The 26,574-nt window shown below is 36.1% G+C and overlaps 2 protein-coding genes across 4 annotated transcripts in view; one reads left to right on the forward strand and one right to left on the reverse strand.

Moving 5' to 3' along the window:
- The first annotated feature begins 5,233 nt into the window (after positions 1 to 5,233).
- The window catches only part of LOC105453643 (synaptotagmin-10-like), a 29,678-nt gene continuing 8,337 nt past the window's right edge, over positions 5,234 to 26,574 (forward strand). For both annotated transcript variants that reach the window (XM_011695775.1, XM_011695777.1), the window contains exon 1: positions 5,234 to 5,453. In XM_011695775.1, coding sequence (XP_011694077.1) covers positions 5,363 to 5,453 — 91 coding nt within the window. In that variant the 5' untranslated portion in view covers positions 5,234 to 5,362. The remainder of the gene's footprint in view (positions 5,454 to 26,574) is intronic.
- On the reverse strand, positions 7,464 to 25,777 carry LOC105453642 (adenylate kinase 7-like). 2 transcript variants are annotated; one of them, XM_011695774.1, is made up of 13 exons: positions 25,448 to 25,777; positions 23,665 to 23,856; positions 23,166 to 23,307; positions 22,067 to 22,481; positions 21,205 to 21,295; positions 19,829 to 20,179; positions 19,439 to 19,665; positions 18,195 to 18,503; positions 17,438 to 17,589; positions 16,640 to 16,779; positions 14,872 to 15,030; positions 8,736 to 9,107; positions 7,464 to 8,187 (listed from the first exon to the last, which is right to left on the reverse strand). In XM_011695774.1, the coding sequence occupies exons 1-12, from the start codon at positions 25,643 to 25,645 to the stop codon at positions 8,760 to 8,762; spliced, it is 2,724 nt and encodes a 907-aa protein (XP_011694076.1). In that variant the 5' UTR covers positions 25,646 to 25,777; the 3' UTR covers positions 7,464 to 8,187; positions 8,736 to 8,759. The 2 variants fall into 2 exon arrangements, with proteins under 2 accessions (XP_011694076.1, XP_011694075.1); XM_011695773.1 differs by lacking the exon at positions 7,464 to 8,187 and having other exon boundaries at positions 8,360 to 9,107.

Below are 26,574 nucleotides of genomic sequence, written 5' to 3' on the forward strand. Positions count from 1 at the left end.
GATCGGATTTTAAGAGAAGATAACAGGCCTTATTTTATTATTAAAGGTTTTCTTTATTGCGTAACATAGATGTGCACACTTACAGTTTCAGCGTATGAAAAAGTGAGAAAGAGAAGAATGCAAAAAAGGAAAAACGAGTTGTGCCTTTCTTCTAGGAATTTTTTAATACTTGAACGCAATTGGGCGAATATGCAAACAAAATGATCACAGCGCAGTGACTTATTGATCATAAACAATATAAAATGCATAGCAATAACAATAGATAACAAGATCAATAAAACCTTAATATTCAATAGACTTCAATACTTGAAGAGAGGCAATTGATCCTTTATAGACGAAGAAATACCATTCAAATAGTAACTCTAAAAATCATTATTATTCAAATAGGATTATTCAAATAGGATTATTCAAATAGTAATTCAAAAAATATTTGTCGAAAGTTTTATCAAAAAAGTTTGATCAAAAAGTTGTTCATTAGAAAGTTTCATGAATCGAGGGGTTTTTATGTCCACATTAAAAATTTAAAAAAATTCATAGTCTAATAAATATTTCAAGTTACTAGTTTATCACACTTTACGTGGGCCACCCTGTACTTCCAGATCAGATGCTGAGTCAGATAATACTGTACTTTAAAACAATATATCTTTGTGATTTGTTTGAGTAAAAACGCGTAGAAAGAAAGAAGAATGTAAGATTGAGAGATATCAGAAAGCGCGCTTGCACGACGGTAATGCACTTGTATAGTATGCCACATTTTGTTCCGTCAAGCGTGCAGAGAAAAGTGTTCTCACTGTTTTGAGTGGAAAGAATCAATCGGAACGGGCGACTTTATGCTCTATCGCATTTAATTATCTACAGCCCAATTACACGGTAAAGTAAGCCAAGATGCTTCGTACAAGTAGAGCACGGCGAATTGCTGTGAAAATTCGATATAATCGCCGCTCGTATTCATTCACAAATATTCAGTGGCTGGCGTTAATACGGTAATTACGCGGCGGCATTAAGTAAAAGCAGCCGATTTATAGCGGCTCGCACACAATATCATTTACGTCTTATACGTATTTTCGACTTCCCGACGTCGAAATCGAAATCCCTACAGCACGACTGTATAATTTATTTTTCATTTGCGCTATTAAAATGCAGTTATGTCAGTCTATATAGTACACTTATTCTACTTTCCCCGCGGAGGTACACGCTTATTATACGCAGTTTCAATTTCTCGATAACACGCCGTCTCGTAATTTAACGTGAACCACGTTAAAAGCGGCCAAACATGACATCGGATTGGTTAACTTTATTTATACGTGCAACAAGTACTAAATCGATACTGCCATTCCAGAGGATATTTACACAACAAGAAAGCGACTGGGTTCGGATCTCATCTCAAGTTAATTAAATGAAAGGTAATTTGTTTAAAATACCATAAAAATGAGTTTTGAATTTTATAACATTAATTTTTTTTACCCTGGCTAAGGTAATATTTTTTACAATAAGTTCTTTGCGGTATTTTAAGATGCTTATAAGCGACTTATTAAAAATTGAGATCAGCTGTGATCTCGCTATTCCAGATTCAGTTAATAATTGCGTTGCAAGTCTGATATTGATTCAGCGCGCAGTTTAAATGGCTGAATAATGGATTTAAGAAAATTCATATAGAAGTTATTAGGTACAAGATCCAGCCGTAGCTGTAGAAGACGTTTTCAAATTTATTCGTGTTTTACGCGGTCTAGTTCAAATTATATTGATTAATTTTTGTCTCTCTTCTATTAACTATTTAAAATAATTTAAGATGTTAACTTTTATTCATTTTTTTTACTCGTTAAGCTCAATACCTCTTTTTTTTTCCAAACGGTCATGTCTTATCACAATAATAAATTTACTCGCTTGACATAGTCGATTTAGGTATTAAAAATTTAAAGGAGGTTTGTATCTACATATTTCATCCGAACGTTATTCCTTATGTGTACGTACTCTAAAGAGACTGTGTAGTGGAAGTAAGTATACGAGGCAATTTAAATCGATCGCCTTGTCCCCTAGTCGTGTAGGGGAATTTTATACATATTCAGAAATTGATGAGCATGGATGCATCATGTCGTGCGGTGGATATAAAAATAAGGGTACATAAAAGTTTCAAAATTTATCCTGCTTACAGTAGGATTAAGGTATCTCTTAGGTATTATATAGTTTAAGTCCTTTCGCGCGTCACGCTGAGTAAGATATAATCAACCGTTGTTTCAATACAGACGATCGCAAACGGCAATTAGTAAATTCTTGCGCAGTGCAGTATGAAAAAAAATTGATATTTTTATAATAAAATTTTCAACGCTGGATTTTAAAAGTTTATTTTTTCCTACGCTATTAAAACACGTTAAAATACATTTATTACAATTTCATGTTATTATAACGTTTGATAAAACGTTCTTTGAATTCATTTCCATATATATTAGCCGTATACTGTAATAAAATCCGTGTATTAGTTATTGTAACAGAATACGGGTGGTTACGTCAATTACTGATGTTATGATAAATCTATAATAACTTTATTACAGTAACATGATATCTTAATATTACTGCATATAAATCGCCCGCGTGCCACGTTATAGAATGATTTATATGTTACAAGGATGTATTGCGAAATAGATAATCATGGATGCTAACATCGTCAGAAGACTATAGAACTGAGTTCTTTTCGAGGGACGAGAGTGGAATTAAAGATTGTCAGATAAATATATGCGGTGCAATTTGCCAAGTCCTTGAAATCGGTGCATGCTCATTCAGCGTGGGATAATCGAGAGCCGCGACTTGAACTGGAATCCGCAATAACAGAAGCGGGACACCAGCGTGCAAGAGAAAAAAAAAAGCGGTGGAGTGAAAATGATAGTTGGCAACGTTAGCGTCGAGTGCAACAAGTTTTCACGTTGAAGTGCAATACATCCAGCACGTGCGACTCCTCTACGCAAGGTCTTTATATAACTTCGTAGTAGAAATGCCAATATGTTTATCGTGTTCTATTAGCGGCGGAGAAGAATTTGAAGAGGGTTAAAAGCTGCGTACAAGCGTGAACGCGGAAGTGTAATCGACCTAAAAGCATGGGATAGTCCTCTCTTTTCTCCACGCCATCATGAGCACAATACAAAGTCGATAACGTTCTTGATAATAATTGCGTGCGATCGTACTGTTGGTAGCCCAATTAGACTCGATTGGTCCTTAAGAATATTAAATATTTACCACTGTTTGAAATTGTCAATAAGTTTCTTATTACGCAAATTTAATATTTGCAGAATAATCACATTTATATTGTATTATTGCACATCGATATTAATATTAATAATAATATAATTTATGGATATTTTAATACAATACAAAATATTAAATTCGCTGTTTTAACGTAATAGCCGGATAAGGATACATTATTTGCATATATTGTATATTTGTGTTAAATTAGTTGGAATTTGTGTATTTTCTTTTTGTTTATTAGCATAGATCTACATATTTAACTGATTGAATTTACATATTTAACAAATATCACTTAAATTATATGTTTGACTGTTGTTTACATACGTTGCATAATTTAATACGGACGCGAATATTTACAAGTTTAACGCATAAAACGCGACGATACGTTAGCTTTAAGACTCCGATCTGTTCCATCGTAAAAATCGACAATTTATTCGAGCATAACAACGCGAGCTCTTCTCGCGCTCCTCTCGTGCAAGTGCACGTGCAACGCGAGATATCTACGTGAATACGATTCCGTTTGTGTGTTACTATGGCTTAGAAGGGGCGGTTCGGAGGGGGCAAGAAGCCTTTAGCCGCGATCACAGGCGGTGAAGACTCAATAAAGCGGAAGAGAGCCCGATGACGCAGGTGTCGCACACTTGCAAACGAAGGTACGGAGTTCGCGGATGGCGACGAAGAGTGTCGGGAACGTTAAGGTGGATGCTGGATTACTTGAGGACGCCGTGGCGTAGATAATGGGAGAGCCGGGATTCAGAGATCACTAGCGCGGGAGCATTGCGAAGGGTGCGATTTAACGATCGCCCCTTGCGTGCACACCGTTCGTGGGAGAGTTTCAAGGGCAAACACGTGTTGCGAGCGCTTCGACGTAGATTTTCGGCGGATGTGTATACGTAGGGATATTCACTATGTTTGCAACAACGCTATACGCGATGCGCATTTTGCAGAGTTTATGAAAAAAAAAGAGAGCTCGAGGTCATGGTAAACAGCACGAACTGTTCTCTGTTTATTCAAAGAGTATCAAAACGCAGATGTTTTATTGTAAATGACATGAAAAACGGCAAAGAGAACATTTTAGGGTAGAAAAAGATTTGAAAGATTTTCTACAACATTATACTATATTACTTTGCCACTACCTTGTCTAGAATTTAAATAAATATATGAGCTTTATTTCTTTACTTTTATATAAAATTTTCTCTCTCTTTCTCTCTCTCTCTCTCTCTCTCTCTCTTTCTCCTCCGCTTTGTCTTTTTCTCTCTTTCTGTCTCTCTAGATTTTTAATGTATAAATTAAATTTATAATATAATATGCTTTAACAAGAATAATTGCAAGTCAGTGATAATATCAGGATGTAACAAAATGTGCAAATTAACAAGCTAAAATAAAACGTAGACCGTGAACTGGGAGGGACAGGAAATTGGAGAAGAAACAAGAGTAAAAGAGAGAGGCGGGAAGAGCGCGTGATGACGGAGCGTAAGAGGGAAGTGTTATCCGGCACGAGTAACCAGCGGGGAGACCTTCACCGAGACCGAGGAAGGTCGACATTGCCCCTGTGCCGTGTGCTCGTAGCACCCCGCCCCATAGTAGCGGCAGGCAGGAGCGAGCACCCTGGATAGTATCAGCCGTCACGAGCAATAGCGGCGGCGGCGGCGGCAACAGCAACAGCAACAGGGAGTGGGTAGCAGCAACCCCTGCCGTCGTATCGCTACGGTATAAAGAGAACACCGTCGCCGCCGCCGCCACCACCAGCATCACCACTACTATCATCCACCACCACCACCACCACAATCTCTCTCCTGCTTACTGCGCTCACCCTGGCCTAGAGAGAAGATAGCCTTGCTCCTGTGTGTGACGACTTGACGGGGGTGAGAAGCGACCGTGGCAACGGGGGATGCACGAGGGTCAAGAAGGGCGAGGCGAGGGAGGTTCGGCGAAAGGGGGGGATGTGGACGCAGGCGCGAACGCAGACGCAATAGGCGGATGAAACGGCGCCGAGCATTCCGGCGACGCCAGACAACGCGGCACAATCGAGACGAGATAATCGCTCGTGGGACGGAGCTTTAAACTATCCCCGTGACCGTCCACCTACACAGTCGGTCCGCAGCCACCGAACGTGCAGCCGAGGATGGGGGTTATGAAGACGGCGTCGGAGAGTATCCTCGAGGAGACCGTGGTGCCGAGCGAGGAAGCGAATTACTCGCAGCAGGGTTACGCCGGTAAGCGAGTGAATGCCCTTTTTTTCGTAATTTTACGGCCGAAACGAGGGAGGGAGAGAGGGAGTGCTCGCGAGTCTGTAAGCCGAACGGAATTCGACGGAGCGCAAGGAGAGGCGAGAGCGCACCCCTTGTTGGTATCAGAGGTGCCGCGATCAAGGTCGTCCCGTCCGACGCTCGCTCGTTCCTTCGCTCGGCTTCAGACCGGCTTCGGCGCAGGAATTCCTACCGCTCGCGACGCCCGTAGCTTTTAAAGGCGATGTGGCGAGCCGCCCACCCGAGAGCGACTGCTAACAGGTGTTTGGAGATACAGATATACCGCCCGCGGTGTTTTCTCTCTCTCTCTCTCGCTCTCTCTCGGTGTACCAGCACCGCCAGGGAAATCTAATCTTTGCGGTTGTAACGTCGGATCAGCCGCAGCACCAGCTTGAATTTGCGATTTGTGCGTGACTCTAAATGCCAGCAACATCGTTCGATCGCGAATTCTTCCGTCGACGGATCGGTTGGTCCACTAATTAACAGGAATGGAATTAAATTGGTCCACGTCGCTCCAGCTGTGACACAACGATATCGTAAAAAAAAAGCATTTTAAATTTAATGTTAAATTGAACTGTTATACTGAGCTGTACTGACAGGTAGATGAAATACTAATTAAACGTCGAAGATTGTCAGGGACAGAGATTGATTTTGAAATTTGACGTTGGGTCTGCGGTTAACCAACTGCATCGAGCTCTGGTAGATTGCAGTGCATACCGATCGAACCGCGTGTAACGCGTGTATTGACCTTTCAGCGTGTGTCAAAATTAAAGCGATATGCGCGCGATGTTCCGATTAACATCGTCGTCGTCGCGTTGCTAATAATCGCGACTCGAATATATGCGCATGCATACATATACCGTTTTTAGTACGAAAAAGGCGAGGCTTTAACACTATTTATACTTGTAAGAATCGATAAGTGCCGCGATAAAGTTTTACAAAGAACAAGGCGGCTTCGCCATCCTACGTTTCTCCGCTCTGTGACAGCGGAAATTAGCAGGTGGGATAGATACAACATTGCCTGTCGATCATTTGCGTAGGGAAACGTCTGATCCAGATCTACTCTTTCAATGCGGATATTGCATTGTATTGATTAAAACCGGGTTACAAGTAAACCGACCCAATTTCTGGCCGGTAGGCGCAAGTTTCGAATCGATTAGGGCCGCGGGAATTAAAGCTACGTAGGGAAACATTTGCAAGCTAATTGGCCGCATTACCTTAATTTTCGAGTTTACTTTTATATGTGACACGCCTAAGGCCTAATTTACATTCATCCTGCTGACTTTTTCCGTTTATATTCACAATCGAGTTATTCATAAAATCGCACGGTCTCGATGAGAAGAAGTATTTTCATGTATTTTTCTTTTAAATCATAATAAAATTAGAATGCAAGAAGGCACAAGGCAACTTTATTTTATTGACGTATCCTCCTTGCGTAAAAAAATATTCTATATTAACTCGAAGGTAAATTGTATTTCGCCGCGGAAAATATTTAAATCGCATATTGTCCATGCAAATATAATCTAGGAAAAACACTTTGAGAATATATCAAGCGTGCGTACGAGTGAAAAATACAAAATAATTGTGAGAGAATCTTCGTCCTTGGCCTCATAACAACCAAGCGGCTCAATAGGATACTCGCGATCTTTCCCAGAAGAAGCCGCCACATTTAGGCATGCGCTTCCATGAAGAGCCGTAAGGGAAATTGATAACGAGGTATTAAGGGATTCAATAGTTCCGCATAATAGTTGACAGTTCTGGCTATCATTATAACGATATTACATCATCTGCGTAATTAAAGCTCCGCGGGGCACACGCGTATAATTTGACCTGTAACGACGTCAATTAACTAATGTATTTTTAAATAAACAAAACAAGGTGTTTGTGACAATTTTACTTCTAAGAATGAGTTATTTTGTTTCTACTACAAATATATATATATATATATATATATATATATGTATATAAAATTACGAACTACTTTTATTAACGCTGATTAACTGCGGGAAGTCTTTCAATCTTTCAGCTATTCGTTGAACTGTTAGTACTGCGATCTAGTACTACGAAAGGCGCACATTAACTAATAAGGTAGAGTTAGGCAAGCTAATGTTTGCCAGCTCGATTCCAAAGGAAACAAGCCAAAAGTTAGACACGATTCCGAGAATCAAAATGATTCAGTTACAAAAGATTACATGATCGATCGTCTACGGCAAGTTTAAAACGCACGATATATTTCTTCGCGTTATATTAACGCCTACAGCTCAAATTGTATAAAAATGTGATAATTGAACGGTCTCACAAAAATAGTGGTGATAATTTTTTTCCTTAGACGAGTTTTATACAACGATCGACTTAGCATTCTGTGTTTGCAGTAACTTTTGAAGTGATCAAAGTTGTGTAAGCTCTCCAGGTAGACACAGTCTACCTGGTCAAGGACTGCAAACTTCGCTCAAATCCTTTCAAGAAATTGCACGTGTACAAATTCTAGGAATCTGCAAGATTTGCCCTCCCCCCTTCCTTAAGCTCTTTTCTTACGTACATATATTTTTCAATAAAAATTCATCCAATTTATAAAACTCTGTTGCTCGAATACACTTTGATGCGTGTGTAGAATGCGGGTACGTATCTACGAAATAAATCCCTCGTCGCATCGAACGGTCAGCTTGAAACCGGCTTGTTGCACAACAGAATATCATGAGCGCTTAAATCCAAAATCAGATACGAATTGGAGATATAGAGCAGGAGAATTGAATATTTGGTACAATAAAATGAGAAAGTAACGAAAAATTCCTTTATTACTTTTAAAGTGCCGAATATTAAATATGTAATTAAAAAAAAATAGTACGAGGGTAGTGGTAAGAGAGAAAAGATTATTTAAGTACGTCATGTTATATTTAGATCCACATTGCACGTGTCTAAAGACAAAGTCACGTTCGGATGAGCATCGGCATTATTGGGTTAAAAAAATAACGTTCTCGCATAAAAAAGTCGTCACAGTTAAGTTAACATAATTATTATGCATGAAATGTTGAATGTCAAAGAGGATTTATATTGGCCGTCTTTTATCTGGATGTCTAGGAATTCGTGATCTTAAAACAAGTCGTGTTAAAGTTGTGACAATTGTAGTATTAACGTGGGAGCATTAATAGTGGGTAGGATATCGTAAGAGCATTTGAGATACGGTCATTTCTGTCTTCAGAGTTCACGCCATGTCAAACACATCGGGATTAGTAAAAACTTACTGTCTACCTTAAGAACGATTCGAGCAATTCGTTATGCTTCGCTTCCGAATTCGTTGGTCGTCCATTCAGCGGAAAAAGAATCCAATTCCTCCTTTTCAGAATCATCAATTCGTTCGGACTCAAAGCTCCGTTCGAGAATCGACGTAGCGTCTGCCTCCCCGCCCGCGTCCTGCGCCTCATCTCTTTCTATTTTGTCCGCCGCGGTGGATAATTCATCCTGCCTCCTCGTCAAGAACTGCGCCACGTCGGCCTCCAATCCTTCTCTCGGAAGGACATCGTTTTGTTGCCGGCTGATAACGTCCAAGAGCATGCTCATTGTTTCAGTATAATCCGGCTCAAACATCCTTCCCTCGGGATTCTTCTTGAACAAATACTCGGCCTGGAAACGAGAGTAATCCCTCGGTGCAATAAGTACTTATCGCGCGCTGTGAATTCGGAATAACGAGTAAAATACAATATTTCGATGCACGCAAAAATGTTCGTGACGAATCCAAAAAATTAAAAAATTAAATCTAATAAATTAATTAAATTTGCAAATAAAGCGATGTATAAAGCGTTGATTAATTATGACTAAAAGCAAAATATTGCGAAGCGCGCTGTATTACAGACTTAAAAGTGACTTGGCCATGTTTATTGCCTATATTCGATATTTTTTTTAGCTCAATATGAAAATAACGAATAAAACATTCTGAATAGATAATCGACTATTTTTCAACTAATCATATTCATTTTCAATTTTGATGAATTTTTCAATTTTACGTAAATTGAAAATTGAGATTAAAATTCGATCGGAGCATGCAGATTCATCAATTATTTTGTGTATAATTGGAACTACAGATAAACAGAACTTTTTCTTATATAAAATATTAAAGATTATTTTTTTTGTTTATAAGGTTTATTATTAAAAAATTTGTGATATACTTGTATTATAATTTTAGTATTTTTTAAATTTTTATTATTTTACTATTCGATAATGCCTATTCATTCAGGATGAACATAAATAATTTTTTAATTGATGAATATACATACTCATCGATATTTTTGTTCGGTATCAACAAATTTACAGTTCGACTCACACATTTCTCTTTTCAATTTAATTGCGCGCACGAAACTTTTTCGGGCTATTTTGTAGTTTCTACAAATAACCTGGGTCAGCTCCCGCATTCTTCACTCGTACGTGAGGGTACGCGACAGTGTAGGATCGACCTCATAATCTGTTTAGAAACAGGTCGTGTGCCTCATTCTCCCCTCCCTCTCCACCGCCGATATTACGACCCACTTTCACTTTCAATGTCGCTCGTGCTACTACGCTCTGATTTTTGCATCAGAATTCTTCAACGTCGGGACGAACCCACGCGCGTCGCTCTTTACCTTCACATCGTTTCAATTCTCGCGTATATCACGGCGCGAGAGCCTCGCGCCGTTTGTTTTACTTGTAGCTGCAACAATGATTGACACGACAATGCGGCTATCGTAAATGCCGCTACGTAGTTTTGCGGTAAACAATACCTAATGCGGGATCGTCCAACAATAAGCGGAAATGGCAGAGTCTTGATCGACATTTATAAAATGCGAAAGTTATAGAATATTACGCGAGAGAGAGACCTTTGTGTATTATATTATTATTATTATTATTATTATTATTTCGTAATTATTTATTTAGAAATGTATTAAACACCGAGAGCAGCTTCATTATTTTCTGTTATTACACAAAATCTGGTGGCCCGTACGAAATTTGGCAATTAATAAAGATAGAACTTTAATGACGTTCCTTCTACGCATTGTCCCGCAACTACTAATGAATTATTATACACATGAATATCAATATCGATTTGCGTGAGGTTTGTCGCTGTTAATAAATTAGTTACCGCTGCGGCGGGCGTCATCTCCATATTTTACATGTGCATGAATATCTATGCGGCGCCGATACAATACGGCCAATGCGACCTCCAGTAGTGCCGCGCAGAATGCTTTAACACACAAATGAGAATACAACTAATATAATATGTACATGACACGCGCGATTATAAGGATAATGCGGGCCGCTCGAAAATATTTCCAGGCAAATCAGCTAATATAGAGAATTAATAATTAAAACGATTACTACAACAATTAGCAATTCCGCCATTATTCATTCCGTGTTACATTAAATAAATATACATTAGTCTGTTTTTCTTCGTACAACATGCATTGGTTTCCTTTAATGTTTGCGCGTTTTCTCTCACTCGGTAGCATCCCACGTGCCATTTTATCCAATTTTCTCCGATATACATCGATGTTGTGAAATAACTTTTTAATAGATGTATCTATACCGTTACCTTGTTATGAACGCGATGGATTTAAACTTGAGTTTCACGGGATGAGATTTGTTACGTGGATGGAAAACCAAAACTCTAATACAACGTGAAAAGGGCTTTTAATTCTGTATTTTTTAAAGTTCCTTATTTTGTTAAAAAAAAATAGCCATTAGAAGTAATAATTTATGGATAAATAACTTTTTTCGCTATTCAAAGTGTTCGCTATTTCTCAAAACCGACCGTTATCTCATCGCTTCTCGGAAAAATTGTCCGCCGAGATGCAAGACCGCGACGATGCAATTCGCAAAATCGCAAAACTTGTTACGCCGCTCAATTATATTTATGGCTGTTATATGAATGTTACATTGCGTCGCATTCGTAATTTTAGCACAGTCATGACGTCGCGCACATTGCGCGCATTCCATCTCGTTTATTAATTTTCCTTTGTAGCCTGGGTCCGCGCGATCGGCGCACGCTCTTATGCAAGAGCGTCTAAAGATACTGGGCTTATTGTTGCGTTATCGTGTTCCATTACCTCGCAATCTCGTATTCGCTCGTGTCTCGATATTTCCCAAACAACGTTAGAATCCTGATTTGTTTGCGCGCCGTCCGCATAGAAACGATCACATTATCTACGTCTAAGAGACGCCTAGAGCTCGTTTTATACCGTGTTGCGCGGTACAGGCAGTAATGGGGAGCACATGGCTCAGAAAATTTAGTCGAGGTAAGACTATGCCGGTTCAATGTAGACATTTAGAGAGCAATACGTCTGCACGTGCGGTCTTAATGGTAACATTTCTTTTTTCGTAATTACACACAAGCGGCGCACGTAGAAGCACGTTGATTTGGAATACACGAAGTGCGAATGCGATTGGATCTTTGTAAGTCGAGCCCGCGATGATAAAAGATACTGAAGACCGTCGGAAAACTTGATACAATGAACAATTTACTAGATAGGTTGTGACAACATTGGTGAAAAGGTATTGACATCAAAACACTTCATCCAGACGAGAGAGATGATAATTCCTACGAGACCCGTGCACGACGTTGCCGTGCAAGATCGATACGACGATGAAATTTTTATCAGACAGCCGACATTTCTCTCCATCCAGTTCATCGGCCTGCGGATGGAAAACGTGGATGATAATATTGCTGAGATGCTCTTGAAATTTGAATACTTTAATACTTTATAAATCCATTAGTCTTCATAAATTTGTAATATCAAAAATCAAACAAAGAGATGTGAAACGACATTTCGATAACTTAGATTATTAAATAGATTATTTAAAGGAAATTCAATGTTTTTTATTATTGAACGTGACAGCGTTCGTAATTGTGCATTGTCGTAAATGCCCTTCACCGAACAATAAAATCGAGGATCGCTTTAACGTCCCTTTCATCTGCATATTGTCCCTGGATGATTCGCTCTATAACACTCTGAGATTGTATTTGCTCTCAAATAATTGTCTTTTAAATAATGAATTCCGAAGATAATAAATTTTGAAGATGACATATTCATTTCGAATTCTAAATTTCGAAGATTGAACGTAAATTAATTTAAAATTAATTAAGTTGTATTACTACAATGGCACGATGTAATCTACCGAAGCCGTGGAGAAACATCGAAGATAACGAGAATTTATTTATCAACGTCGTATCTCCTATCCCTCTGTATCTCATGTTTTTTCTTTGTCATCTCCTCTCTTCTCCCCTCGTATCTCGTTGCTTCAGTCTCGCTACGATGGTCTATCTACCCATTTATGAAACTATGTATACACAATGAGAACTTTCTATTACCAATTTTAATGAAAAAAAATCATTGCTGAAAGAAAACATTGTAATGAATTGAAAGTGGGCAAGAACTTTCTCCTACGTAGGCGATTTTACGATTAGAGGAAATGAAAAATTGAAAAAAATAAAGATGTAGGTGATGAGATCCATTATGCGGAAAATGGTTGCAATTTTTCGTGCCGACAAAATTTATCTTGCGATGCAACAACAAGAATATGCATAAGTCATATATTTACCTTTTAAATAATAGAATAATTTTATTAAATAATAAACTAATTTTAATCTAACAAAATAATTTTATATATAAAAATGTTTAAAATATTTTATTTTTAAAAAAATTAAGATATGTACATAAAATTACATAAATGCGTAAATAAGGTACACAATGTGTAATAAGATACATAAAATATGTAAAAGAAACGATATTCAGTTTAATGCTGAATTCGCGATATAGCGTACGCGATAATAGCGTAGACCTTAAATCGCAGGATTGCGTTTGTATGATCATTGAAGAGATCGATCGTGAATAATAGAACAAAATTAAAACGATTACTGAAGCCGATAGTGAAAAAAATTGCCTATGCCCTTTGCGTTTCTCCGTAATAGCGGACCGATCGAAACCGACGAAGCTCGAAATCACGAAATTATAGATAGAAGGTCCCGATATGGTCGACAGAGAGCCAGGAGAACGGTCATGCTCCTATTCCCCTCGTGGCTCGATGCTCCGGAGTGGAACGGCGTCTAATCGTGAGCAGCAACCTATCGATTTCCACGGGAACGGGATTCGAAGTGTGAAAGTTGTTCTCGCATTCGCACATGTGAAATGTTCCTTTCGCGGCGATTGCCGAACTGTGTCGAAAATCTAACGGAATTGCCTTAGTTTGGCGACGCCTTAGAGTGGACGTTCGCGCTCGCACCGAGCAGGTGCCAACGGAATTTTATTCGATAGACACGTTCGCGTCTAACGCTTTCACTCCTGCTAATTGCAATCGTTGCACATGTGTGCAACGCGCGAGTTATCATTTTTTTCCAGTTAAACATCACTCAAACATAAATTATTGTTTAAAGTTACTATTTGAAGCGTCATTTATCAGCCATTTATTAAAGATTTGTTGAATAATAAAAATTATTCTGGAAAGTTTAATCTCGAAGTATCTTCACGCTTTAAATGAGATATCATTATACTCAATAAAATTTTATAAATTTTTAATTATAGCGAGATATTTTTTGAGCACTTTAAATGTTGTGAAAGAAATAAATTGCGATGTAATGTCTTTACGTAGATTTTCAAATTTCCGTTTTATACACGTAAAGAAACAACATTTATTTGACAATTTTAGTTCTTTCAATAATTTAAAATATATATAATTTTGTCAGCAAACTTTCTATAGCACGCAAGGCCATGCCATTTTTTTTCCTGTTCCGGCACGAATTGATTACGTCGATTGCGTCAATGCCACAGGACTATCGGCCGCGAAATTCGAGAACGCGTTTATAAAACGTGGCAACGTTTGTCTCGTTTTACAACGAGACGATCGATACATTTGTGTAAAAAGGCTCATCTTTCAATTCGTTTTAATAATATCCCCCCGTCTGGCTGGGAAGGTAATTGTCAAACGTCCCGTTGTGTTACCGGGTGTGCCAAACAAACTGTAAATTTAACCGAATTAAAAGTGGGTCACTCGACGTAATTACTGAGCTCCTTCGCTCCTTCGCTACAACGAGCTAAATTCGTTTAGACTACCCGAAGTTTAGTCTGCCGGAACACGACGATACTAAAATTCATTTGTCGCAGCGCATTGCGCGAGTTTGGCAAGAGTTAGTTTTATTGCGTCCCCGTGCGGCGTTTTTTGCTTTTATACCCTTACACAATTTTCACCCTGGGCTGCTATTTAAACTGCCAACGAAATGATAATTGATAACGCCTACGATGGAAGAATGTCACCACTTTTTTTTTAAAATATAATTAAACGCAATATGACATTTCCGTGGTAATATAGATATAATAATAGAATCGTGACGCTGATAAAAGGCAACAAGCGATAATATACTAACGAGAAAATCTATTGGATCCTCCGGTCGTAAGTTCGCCACTTCTATCAAAGCTTCCGTCAGCGTCGGAAATACGTACTTCATCAGGTAATGCCGTAACGGCTCCGCCAAAATGCAAAGTCTCTCCTCCTCCTCTTGTTTCAGCTTCTCCATCAAGTTCGTCTGAAAAAGACAATGCTTCATTTGCCATGCGATTCATATTGAATCACATATTGTTGACAGTTCGAAGAAATTCAACAAATTAATTTATACAACAATATCATCTTAGCAAAATTTCCATTTTACGTATACTGTTAAATCTATAATGTCAAATTTAATCTTATTTAAGTCGCCACTCCTACTTAATATATAGTTATTTTTAACTAAAACCATAGAGTTAAATAATTTAAAATAGTCCAAATTTAACCCAAATTTGAATTAAATTTCATTGTTTTATTTAAAAATATCTATGTATTAAGTAGGAGTAGTGGCGACTTAAATAGAGCTAAATTTGACAATATAAATTTAACAGTGTAAAACAATCACGAATGAGAGAAATTTGAGCTACGATTAATGTGCCTGCAGGTATTTAACGATGATAGGTATTTTACGCAAGAAGAGAAGTTTTCTTGCAGTCTAGATAATTTAATATTTGAGTTATATAATATTTTAGAAATTCCTGATTCTTTTTCCGCTCTGCTGGATGGCGTTGTATAATTATAATTCTGCATGTACAAACGAGCCATCTTACGAGCGGCCAACCGTGATCGATACGCATTTGCATTTGCCGGTAGCTTGAGTCGTTAATGCATAATGTTAAACTTGCAGGTACACAAGCTTCGTGTGTATGTACGTATACATATATGCAAAAAAGTTCCGTAAACCTTAAACACGGCTAATCCTGGTCAGTCGCGTAACTTCGCCAGATACGCATAAAAACAAAAAAGTAAATTAATGTTGTAAACGAGAACTTCAACTCGTTCGTTTAATCTTCAGATCCGCTTACGAGCTATTAAATCGTCTCCGAAAGTAATTTCTAAATCTAAAAAAAGTTTCATGCTGGTTCGTAAAACGGATATACGATGTAATATGTGTGTAATATAAACGTCTTCTAGCGGAAACATTGGAAATATCGGCCTAGTAGAAAATATTCGACGATGCGCGGACATAAATTTCGCCTGGGATCGATAGCGTGGCGCTTATGACCGGCGCGGCGGCGGTGCGATTTGATTGAAAGAAAAGCCGAATATCTGCATTCAGAATCACGCCCGGCTAAGCAGAAACTTGATAACTGCTCCCGTGATTACGTTGGATAGATTAAAGCTCGCTTATGACGAACGTGCATCTATATTGCAATAGTATAAAGAGAAAAAAAATGAAAAAAATAACTAATATGGAGACTGCATCTCATTCTCTAAGTTATTACAAATGTATACTTATTTTATTTTTTTATTGATTACATTAAAATATAGTCAATTGATTACATTAGAATATTATATCGGTTTATGCTTTAAGCAATTAAAGGATAGTTTGCCAATTTTGAGTGATTAAGTTGACTTGTGTGGAAATTAATAACTTATGTCATCGATAAACCTAATATTGAAGTTATTACAAGCAATTTTGGGAATCAATTTATTGACTATTTATGTCAATAAATTAACTCCCAATAATTCAATAATTTCTTGAGTATATAAATATTTATGGAAAATACAAAATATAAATAAAAATATATTTAATTAGTATAGACATAAAATCTGGTTTTTATATAAATATCATGGAAGAATTTACAAACCCATTCCATCATTTTCTCCTCGCGCCGCCTTTTACATTCCAAAATTTCTCGCTCTTTTCGTAATTCTTCCGCAACTTCAGCAGCTCGTTTTTCCGCTTCAGCGCGCTTCCTCGCAACTTCCATTTCCTCGGCTGTTGGCCCTATATGAGAAAAAGTATCTCTAACGTTGTAATTTCTAATATTATGTAATAGATAAAATTTTATGGTAGAACGACCTAATAATTTAGATAATAATAAATTTTATAAAAACTCTGTAATTGCTTTTCTTTTCACCGCTATTAAATCAGTAAAAATAACTCAGATATTATTTTATTAATCGGCACAAGAACCAATTTCTTCGATGTCAGTTAACGCTAATTGAACGTAACACTGGGAATGTTCTTTCTTTCTTTTTGTGGATCGCAGATATAATTACGATACGAACAAAGAGAAAACGAACTAAGATTGACCAGCGGCGAAAGAATCGACCTTTAGCTAACGAGAAATACAAGCATATTAAAAATTAAGGCCGCTGTTCCAGAAATTATTACTTTGAAGAAAGTTTTTATCTCGTGATTCAACAGCTTTATTAGAGGAATAAGTCTTCTTTAATAAATTTCACTGCGAACAATGGGATATATCATCCCCGTGACATTTATCTTTTCGTCAGTTTGGAAATAGGGATAATGGGCGAGCAATAACGGAACATGCGCGATAATATTGGAATCGGACTTTAAAGACTTTGAAAGAAATTGAAATTTTAAATAGACACGAAATAAACACGAAATTGCGGGAGAAAGTATATAAATCATCGCGCACCGTAATTTCTTGGTTCTCCTAATTTTTCCAGACACCGATAAACCGTTGGAAACATATCTGGACAAGTGTCAGTTTCCACAAAGATGACGAGTGGGTGGATTTCCATTTCGTCGAATAATTGTAGCGGCGTGTTATCGTCCGTATTTCTCTCCCTAGATAGAATATCATTTGTGAGCCAATGCATTCGTTGCACAATCTTTTTGTATAAATAACCTTTCGCATAACTAGTTATTTATGCAAGCTGCACTCGCGTAACTTTGTTCAAATTATCCTCTGAACTCATATGTTTGACAGACGCACAATGTAAAAAGAAACCCTCAGATGATAAATTATATTAATTTAAATGTAGCTTGCGGAAAGATAGGAGGATACAGGCTCTTTAATATAAATACACGGTATAAAAAGCGTTCAGCTGAAAATTCTTTAATCGAATTAAGAATCGCTCGAGTAAGTCCTGCAAAGTCCTTTCAAGTTGTACCGTAGCGTAAAAGTAACTTAATTGTCGCGTGAGCGTATAATTTTTAACTGCCACGTTGCATTTGATTTTCTCACTTGTTACATTTTATTGCGGATGTAATCGATCTTTATCCGTGTATTTTCCAATCCCATTTGCGCGGGATTGGAAAGCTGGCTTCGATATCGATTCCCTTCGTCAAAACTGTCGACGATATGAATAAACGGCAGTTCTTTTTACGAGATACTTTTTAAGCCATAAACATTTTTTTTTCTCTCCTGTCTCGCGTGCGTGATTAAATACCTGTATTCTCTCATGCGTCGCAGCATGTGCTCCTCCGTATAATGCGTGTTTTGTATCTCTCTCTCTGGACGATTTATGATGCGCTCTTTCAAAAACTCGTCGCTCGCTTCCAAAACCACGACTAACTCCGGCACGATCGCCGTGTTAACGTTTCTAGCTGCAACATTTTCGTCCTCGCCTCCGACTTCCTCTAAACTCTCGTCGCTGATCAAAAATAGATTCCTAGCTTGTTCAAAGGTCTTGGGATGACCATCCATCACGTATCCTTGATTCAAACAGTCCTTCGAGTTCAATCGGTTTAGGAACAACCTTTTACATTAATTAATACTTCTATTATCATTTGAACAATGCAAAATATTATTTGCCAATATCGTATTAATTGAATCGTTTTGAAAACAGATAAATTTTATCATTCGCTAATAGCATATTAATTGAATCGTTTATTTAAAAAAACAGATAAATTTTAAATATCATAAAAGTTTGTGCTTTAAAATTTGCAGCCAAAACTTTAACACATTTTCCATTTTAATCTATATTTATGCAATGCTGTCTCTAGGTAAGCAATCCACGTATTTGCTTTTGACTTAAACACTTTCTTGCAACATGTTACATCCAGGCTATACAAAGTTGGTGAAGCGAGGTTTGTAACCTGCGGCGTGTAATGAAATTTATTGTACGGTGTTATGTTTAAGTCGAAACTTTGATGTGTACATTATGTAACTTATCTGGCAGGAGAATATACTGTTCGGGAAAGTAACGTTGTACGCGTCTTACGAGGTATCGTACGCGGCGGAGAGCCTCGTGTTCCACTGATTTGTTGAGAAAGATATTGAAAAAAATGTACGAGAATGCTTATGCATTAATTTATTACGAATTCACACGCTTCGTTAATCGCACGCGCGGTTCATGGTCGCGGTATAAGTATCGATCCGAATGGAAACGTAAACCATATGAGCGAGCAAATGCGTTTGGATTTTCATGCAATTAACGTTTTCGGAGAAAGCACACCCTATATAGACTCTGGCTTTTAACACGAACTGCGCTACTGCACCATTATGTCGTTAATTAGAAAACGTTTCGGTGCCAATGTGATTATAGCGCCGCAAACGCAGGAAATGAAGCTAACTAACGGCGTGAGCAGTGCCGGTCCCGCAAATAAACGCGACGCCGAGCTCGGGATAAACGCCGCCGAATACCTACACGGGAGAGTTCGTAAAACTTGGCGCATCCCAATATTTAATCACCTGTTCAAGATGATATCGTCCAGACGGCCATTATTCGCTGCCATGTTGGACCGGATCTCGTCGAGCTGCTCCTGCAACTTTGCCGGGCTCAGAACGACCTCTTTTTTGTCCTCCACTTCTTCTTTTTGAGCCCCCTTATTCTCGTCGCCACCGGCGACGCTTTCCGCTATATCTGTCGGGTCATCTTGTCGTCTCGTACTCGCTTCCGCAGCTTCAATGCCGTTGATCTTTGGAATCGCGATCGTCGATTTTTTTCATTATATTATCCGAATGTAAATTACGGAATGTTATATATGGAAAGACCATATTGACAACAATATGGTGTCTTTCCACGAATAAATACGGGCTCTGGCAACAATACGATCTTTCCACGAACAAATACGGGCTCACCAATTTTTGGATTGCATCGGAGATCAATGTTTTCACGTGAACGTAGTGTATCCCGTAATGCTCCGCGAGATATCGAGCGACCCGAGTTTTCCCAGACGCCGGCGGACCAAGAACGACTATTTTCACTGGGCGTAGATTTCGCACTACTTTGTATTCCTTTATGACTAAATTTACAACGTCGCGGAATGGCATGCCGAAGTGCCAGCGTATTCGGTCGATGATATACACGGGATCGATATTTAAATCCACTGTCATCTGGTCGTATATCTGCTGTGAAACTTCTGGCAGCGAAAGAGCCACTTCCTTCGATACACTTTTTACCTCACCGGTGGTTAAGCCTTGGCTAATTTTCTGTTTACAAAGGTATTAATCAGAAGCTAAAAATATCATATCGGAAGAGAGAGAGAGAGAGAGAGAGAGAGAGAGAGAGAGAGAGAGAGAAGGAAGATTATACAAGATACACTGAAAAAAGAAGTCTGATAATAGCTACCCAATGTAATTTTTATAGCATATCGGTGCAACATTTAGTAAATATTATCAAATATACTATTAGTAACCAGCCGTTTGGTAATAATTATTAAATGTTATTAATATTTACAAAACATTTTGATTATATTAACTGAATATTTGTTTGAAATTATTTCACCAAAGTTCTGTAACTGTTATCTAGACTTGAATATAATTATTACTAGACTTTTTTCAGTATAAGACACATTTATTTTTATATCTTTTATTTTAATTTTATTGTGTATATGTGTTTTGTTTTGCAATTTCTTGAAAATTTATTTTACTAAAAATATACAACATCGCATGAAAAAATAATAACGCGGGAAGACTATTGAAGACTAATAGGTATACATTTGTGTTTTATAAAGACTTCCAAATAATGAAACAGTGCACAGATATATACAAATCTTCATAAAAAAGAAAACATCCGTAAATTATGGTGAAGAGTTAATATTCGCAATCTTTCGACGGTCTTGTTAAAATCGACTCTAAGTGACTCTTTCCTCCGCATTGCTTGTGTAAACCAGTTTATGCAAGTAGGACGAAGAATGTCTCAAAAACTGGTTTGTACGAGTAAAACGGAATATACGAAGCGGATTATTGAAATCAACCCCCATTTCGAATAATTGAGGTCAACATACGGAAAAAAATATTAACGCGATAAAGATTATGATAATAGTGACTAAAATTTCTTTTTGTTCACATTTTTCTTATTGTAAATGTGCATATTTAATGACATATAATGTTGATATATATCTTGTTCTAGTATTTTTTTATTAAAAAAAATAAAACATAAGCTAAAAATGTGAGAAAATATTTGACACAATATTTTTAGTATTTGACTAGTCAATAAGTGAAAGGATTCGTACCTTAACGATCGCACTTTGGGAGATTAATTCCTGCTCCACCGCCACGATGTACCGCATCGGAGGCCAATTTTGTAGCACCGAGGATACAGTTCTGAAAATCAAATTACTTGAAACGGTAAGCGGATTTGGTTAACCTGACAATTAGAATTCCAGCGTGCTGCAACAAGCTTATGCTAGCACACACATCGGCGTACCAAAATTGATGAAATATTAAACTTTTTCAGAGATCATGGAAACATTCTGAAATCGTGATATTTACCATAATATATGTATATTTATATATATTCATGTATGTAATATGATTTATTATTTTTATTGTTGTCATTATTTTCGTAACAATATCAATTCTATTTAGAGAGTATGTATATAGAAATATTAATTTATAAAATTGTCGTCTGATATTAAATACAAAATTAAATTGATGAAAAAATAATATTATATTGCAATAATATATATTTTTTATTGAAATATTTGCGACGTTTGATAATATTGGATTTAATTTAAATTTAAAGATATTATATATATATATATATATATATATATATATATATATATATATAATATTCCGAAGCACATCTTAATCTATTTTATTCTTCGAAAATCGCAATTCCTCGAACGAGACAATGTTCTTTTACATATATAAGAACATTATCTCGTTCGAGGAATTGTGATTTTGATACGAAGAATAAAACAGATTGAGATGCGCTTCGGAATACGTTATATAAGAAGTTCAATGCTTATTTATAATATCTATAAAATAATATTTGCAACAGAGTTTTTTCTTCAAATATCAAATACTAATATCGCAATTCCTCAAACGAGATATCTTTTTTACATATTTCTTTTTTATTATTTTACTCACGCGGCCAAGTCGCGCACGTATAAGAGGGGTATCTTATTTCGTCCTTTGCCAAATATCGGTAAGAAAGGTGCGTTTTGCCATGCCATTTTGAAAAGGTAATGAATCGGACCTTCCTCCTCGCCGTATGTGATTCCGCAACAAATGACCAAAGTATTTAATTTGCTCTTTAAACTGGCAATTTTCTTTACAGCCACAACCTCTCTCTCGCATTGAATGTGTTCCTTGTAATTTGGATGGGGCTTTCGCTTTCGATAATCTGCTTCCGTGAACGGTAAATCTGGATCTGCCGGATCTAACGGCTTCGTGAAAGCCCACGTCATTATGGTAGAAATCAAAATAAAATATCGCGTTGGCTCGTCTCGTTTGAAAGTTTTTGACGATTTTCTCTCCATATCTTCCAGCATGCGAACAATTTCTGAAAGCAGGAAAAAACTGTATTTATTGTGTCGATAAAAGCCCTGCGTAAGTTTTAAAGCCAGAATCTTAAACGGTGAAACAAATTAGATATAGATATGACATATCGTTAATTATCTCCTAACAGAGAGAATAGGAAATAAAAATTTAAACTGTTGACAGACAATTCCTATTTACATAATTTAATTTAAAAATGGATTACTTTTTACAATGATCAAAATATAGGACATGATTTTTCTATACTATATGTATTTCTTTAATTAAAAAATTCTTTATGTAAATATACATATATAATATTTTACTAATGAGATACATAATTTAAATAATATACTTCAGTATTTTCCTTCTCTCTACTTCGCGTGAAATGTACAGTAGATCTCGGGAAGAATAATGAAGATATACACTATCCTTCTCTTAATTATTAATTAATTAAATGATGAATTTCTCAAACTCGGCAAACGTTTATTCTGTAGGTTAAGTTCCAAGAAACGGAATTTCAAGTTGAACGTCGGCAATCTAATTCCATGTTTAATGAGGTATATTGACATAAAAAACACAAACCGTAAAACAAAAATCTCTTTATTACGAAGTGATAATTTATTTACGAAAATCATTTCTCTTCTTACAATCTTAAAATGAAAGCAATATACTTGTATTAAGATAGAAGCAATTTGTGTTAATGTACCCTTCAAGATCCAGCATGCCTCCTTGATTTGATCCGGTTGCTGCGTAATATCGTAGATAATGACACTGCAGATCATCAACTCAGATAAAAGAAGGTCTTTGTCGTCCGAGTTAATCACCGTCACGTCCTCCGGACCCGAGTACTGTCGGGCAGCGACGAAAATCAAATGACATTACGTGCTAACAAATTTAACACACTTTCTTTTTATCGCAGACTCCTTTGCTTTTTACACTCGCGCTTATCTTATTTTATTACCAATTCTCGTATGACGAGAGAACAAGATGCATTTAATATGGCGTGCGTATACTTCACAGATCTCAACATTAGATAAGACGTATATAAAAATATATAAACATATTATATATAAAGACGCATATATAAAAATTCGTGAAAAAGGAAATATTGATAGAAACTGATAAATGAAAACTCGTTTTTTTCAAAATACCGTCATTATCAAACTTGAAGGAACTTGAACTTCAAAGGAACTTGAAAATATTACCTTGCGATCCAAAACTGTACCGATCACTTCATATTTTCTTGAAACTTCTCTACTCTTGCCCGGCTTTCTTTTCTCTCTCTCATTTCCTTCCGCATATTCGTCGTCGTCGTCTTCGAATTCATCTTCTTCGTCGTCCGGCGGGACGTCTGCTTGTGTACTTAGCGGATCGATATAGATAGTATCCAATAGTGTCTGATGAACGTTTTCAATTAGTTAAGTTTTATCACGATATCAATTATACAAATGTCATTTATAATATCCTAATCTAAAAAGTATATCTGAAAACTGTTTCCACATTTTCATTTGCATAGATAGATATTACTTGCATACATATTAATATGTGTGTATCATTTTTTTCCCTTCTGGATTAACCAATATCATGTTATAAAACATTTATGAGCAGAAAAAAAAAGAATCATCTCATACGTTCGATCAAATTCAGTGATCTACTTTCAAAGTTTTTATAGTGGAAAAAAGAAAGATAAGATTGCCATCGCGTATTTAATGAGGAATATGAATAAAAGGATATTGCGCAATCATATCGAGTGGTTTTAATGTTGGCTTTTTAAAGCGTGCCTTTGAAAAGTTTTTTGTGAGCATCAGCGTTACATCTTTTATTTAGAATTCTCCGCCATATGGCGAAGCAATTTGTCGATGTATATTGATGTAACGTTAGTTTTAATTACCGAACCGCAAACAAATATTTGTTTCGTAAACTACGCTACAACGATTAAAAATAATAATTTAACTGAACTGCTATGAGAAACCCTCGAGGGTAACTGCGAAAGTAATAATGATCGCTTCGTTATTTCTCATGTAATTTTTATATTTTATGAAAAGTGAGGTAAAACGATTTGTTCATACAGTATTACGGTAGCCTTAATTGATGTGATTAAAAAGGCAATGTTAAAAGGGCAATAAATTAGAAGATTTCCTGATTATTCTTTTACCTACTAATTATTGCGCACTAGTGCGATTAAAACAATACACACGAATCAAAGTTATCCATACTCACAAGCTTCTAATTGGGTCATGGCTTTTAGCGTCGAGTATCTACTTTTTGTCATGTTTTGAAAACAATTTTATCATGATACTCGCATATTTTGGAACATATGATTGATTCAAAGCGAGATTATACAATGCATTGCATACTTGAATCGCGTAATTAAATTCTTTTTAAAATTATTAAAAATATTAATGTTGTAGTATTTAATTTATTATAGTTTTTATTTTTTTTAAGATACTCATTTTCGTTAAAAATTGTATTTTTCAAATAACATGTATTATTGTTACAATATTGATCCTAAAATAAAATGTATATTTCTTTCATATATATGCAAATTTGTATTATCAGAAGGAATAACAAAAATAGCAAAACGTTAAACGAGATTCTAACTTTAAAATAAAAATAAGATAGAATATGAAAATAAAAAAAAATAAAGATTATTTTTATAATCTTTACCTAAAACTTTTCCTAACACGCTACGTATTTAATAGACCACACATCGTATAAAATGTATGATTCGTGTCAAAGATTGTATTAAAGGTAGAATCAAAGATCTTTGTGAAGAGAGGATTGAAAAATATCTTTTAAACGAAAAGAGGAGATATTGAAGTTTATATTTTTCTATCGACTTTGGTAAATCTTTGTTTCTTTATTTGACAAATATGTGGTAAACCTTTTCGACCTTAATGTTATATGATAACTAAATAAACTATATATACATACACATATATAAATAAACATATATATATATTTTTTGTTTTTATAAATGATACATACGTCAGTTAATATCTTTCCATGATAGCTGTCAATATGATTGATGAAAATACGCCAAGGTTTAAAATGCGGTTTCACATTTTCAGTTGACAAATCACAACCCTCTTGTCGTTTTCGAGCAGCCTCAAAGCCGTGTAGACTGTCTAAAGTGTCCGCAGCATTTGTTAGTTCAGTTATTGATATATTTTGTTTGCTACCCATATTGACTAAATAAATACACGTGGCATGTAACTATTACATCACAGATATGCGATATTTTGATATGCGAAGTTATGTGAGCTACGGGATACGTTTTGCTATCGACATTTCTCTGAATTGTTGAATTTACAACTTCAATTCGATAGAAAATTTGTTACATCTATATATAGATATCAAAATATATAAAGTGCTACAAATATTATATTATAAATTATGCATTATACTAAGTTCCCTTTATTTCTTTTTTTATATTTTTAGATTTTATTTTAAAATTGAAGAGTAGTTGGATAGGCAAAAATAAGAGAACGTAGGATATCTGATATATCTATATAGTATGACAATAATTTATAACTGGAATGAATTAATACTTTGAGTTATTAATTTCAAGGTGTATTAAATTAATTCAAATATTATCAAATATAATTATTAATAACGAGATTAATAAATATGTGACATGAGGGTTATGCGTTCGAAGATTACACTAGGGCGGTATACAAACGAAATGTGAAGATTGTGATCCTATGATGCGAAACAAAGATACGCGCGTTTCCAATTTTAGAACAATCTCTCTCTGACAACAGCTATTCGTGAAAACCGAAATTACAAGCAAGGGGAACAAGAAGTGTATCCTGTCTACATCGAGCTCAGGCCATCAAATAAACCACGAGTTTATTTTAAAGAATTTATAATTCGGGGTAAAAGCCGGAACAGAATTCTATTATTTATAATGTTACAACATAATTTATATTTGAATATATATATTTTTCATGCTTGAAAAATATTTTGTCTGTATTCAGTACATGATATGTAAAATTGTAAACACAATCCTCTCTTATGTATTATCATGAATTAAAAATTGTATACATAAGTAACAAATAAATGGACAATTTCGGCAAATATACATTAAATATATAATTTCAATAAAATAGAAG

This window comes from Wasmannia auropunctata, unplaced genomic scaffold (assembly GCF_000956235.1).
Source record: "Wasmannia auropunctata unplaced genomic scaffold, wasmannia.A_1.0 LD335996.1, whole genome shotgun sequence".
Lineage (NCBI taxonomy): Eukaryota > Metazoa > Arthropoda > Insecta > Hymenoptera > Formicidae > Wasmannia > Wasmannia auropunctata.

Bases quoted from the DNA above. Each gene is read 5' to 3' on its own strand.
- LOC105453642 (XM_011695774.1), bottom strand. From the start codon at position 25,645: ATGGGTAGCAAACAAAATATATCAATAACTGAACTAACAAATGCTGCG. The intron at 22,482-23,165 runs GTACATTAACAC...TCCTGCTTTCAG, and splicing joins GGCATGCTGGATCTTGAAGG to AAATTGTTCGCATGCTGGAA. The intron at 21,296-22,066 runs GTGAGTAAAATA...TTTGATTTTCAG, and splicing joins TACGTGCGCGACTTGGCCGC to AACTGTATCCTCGGTGCTAC.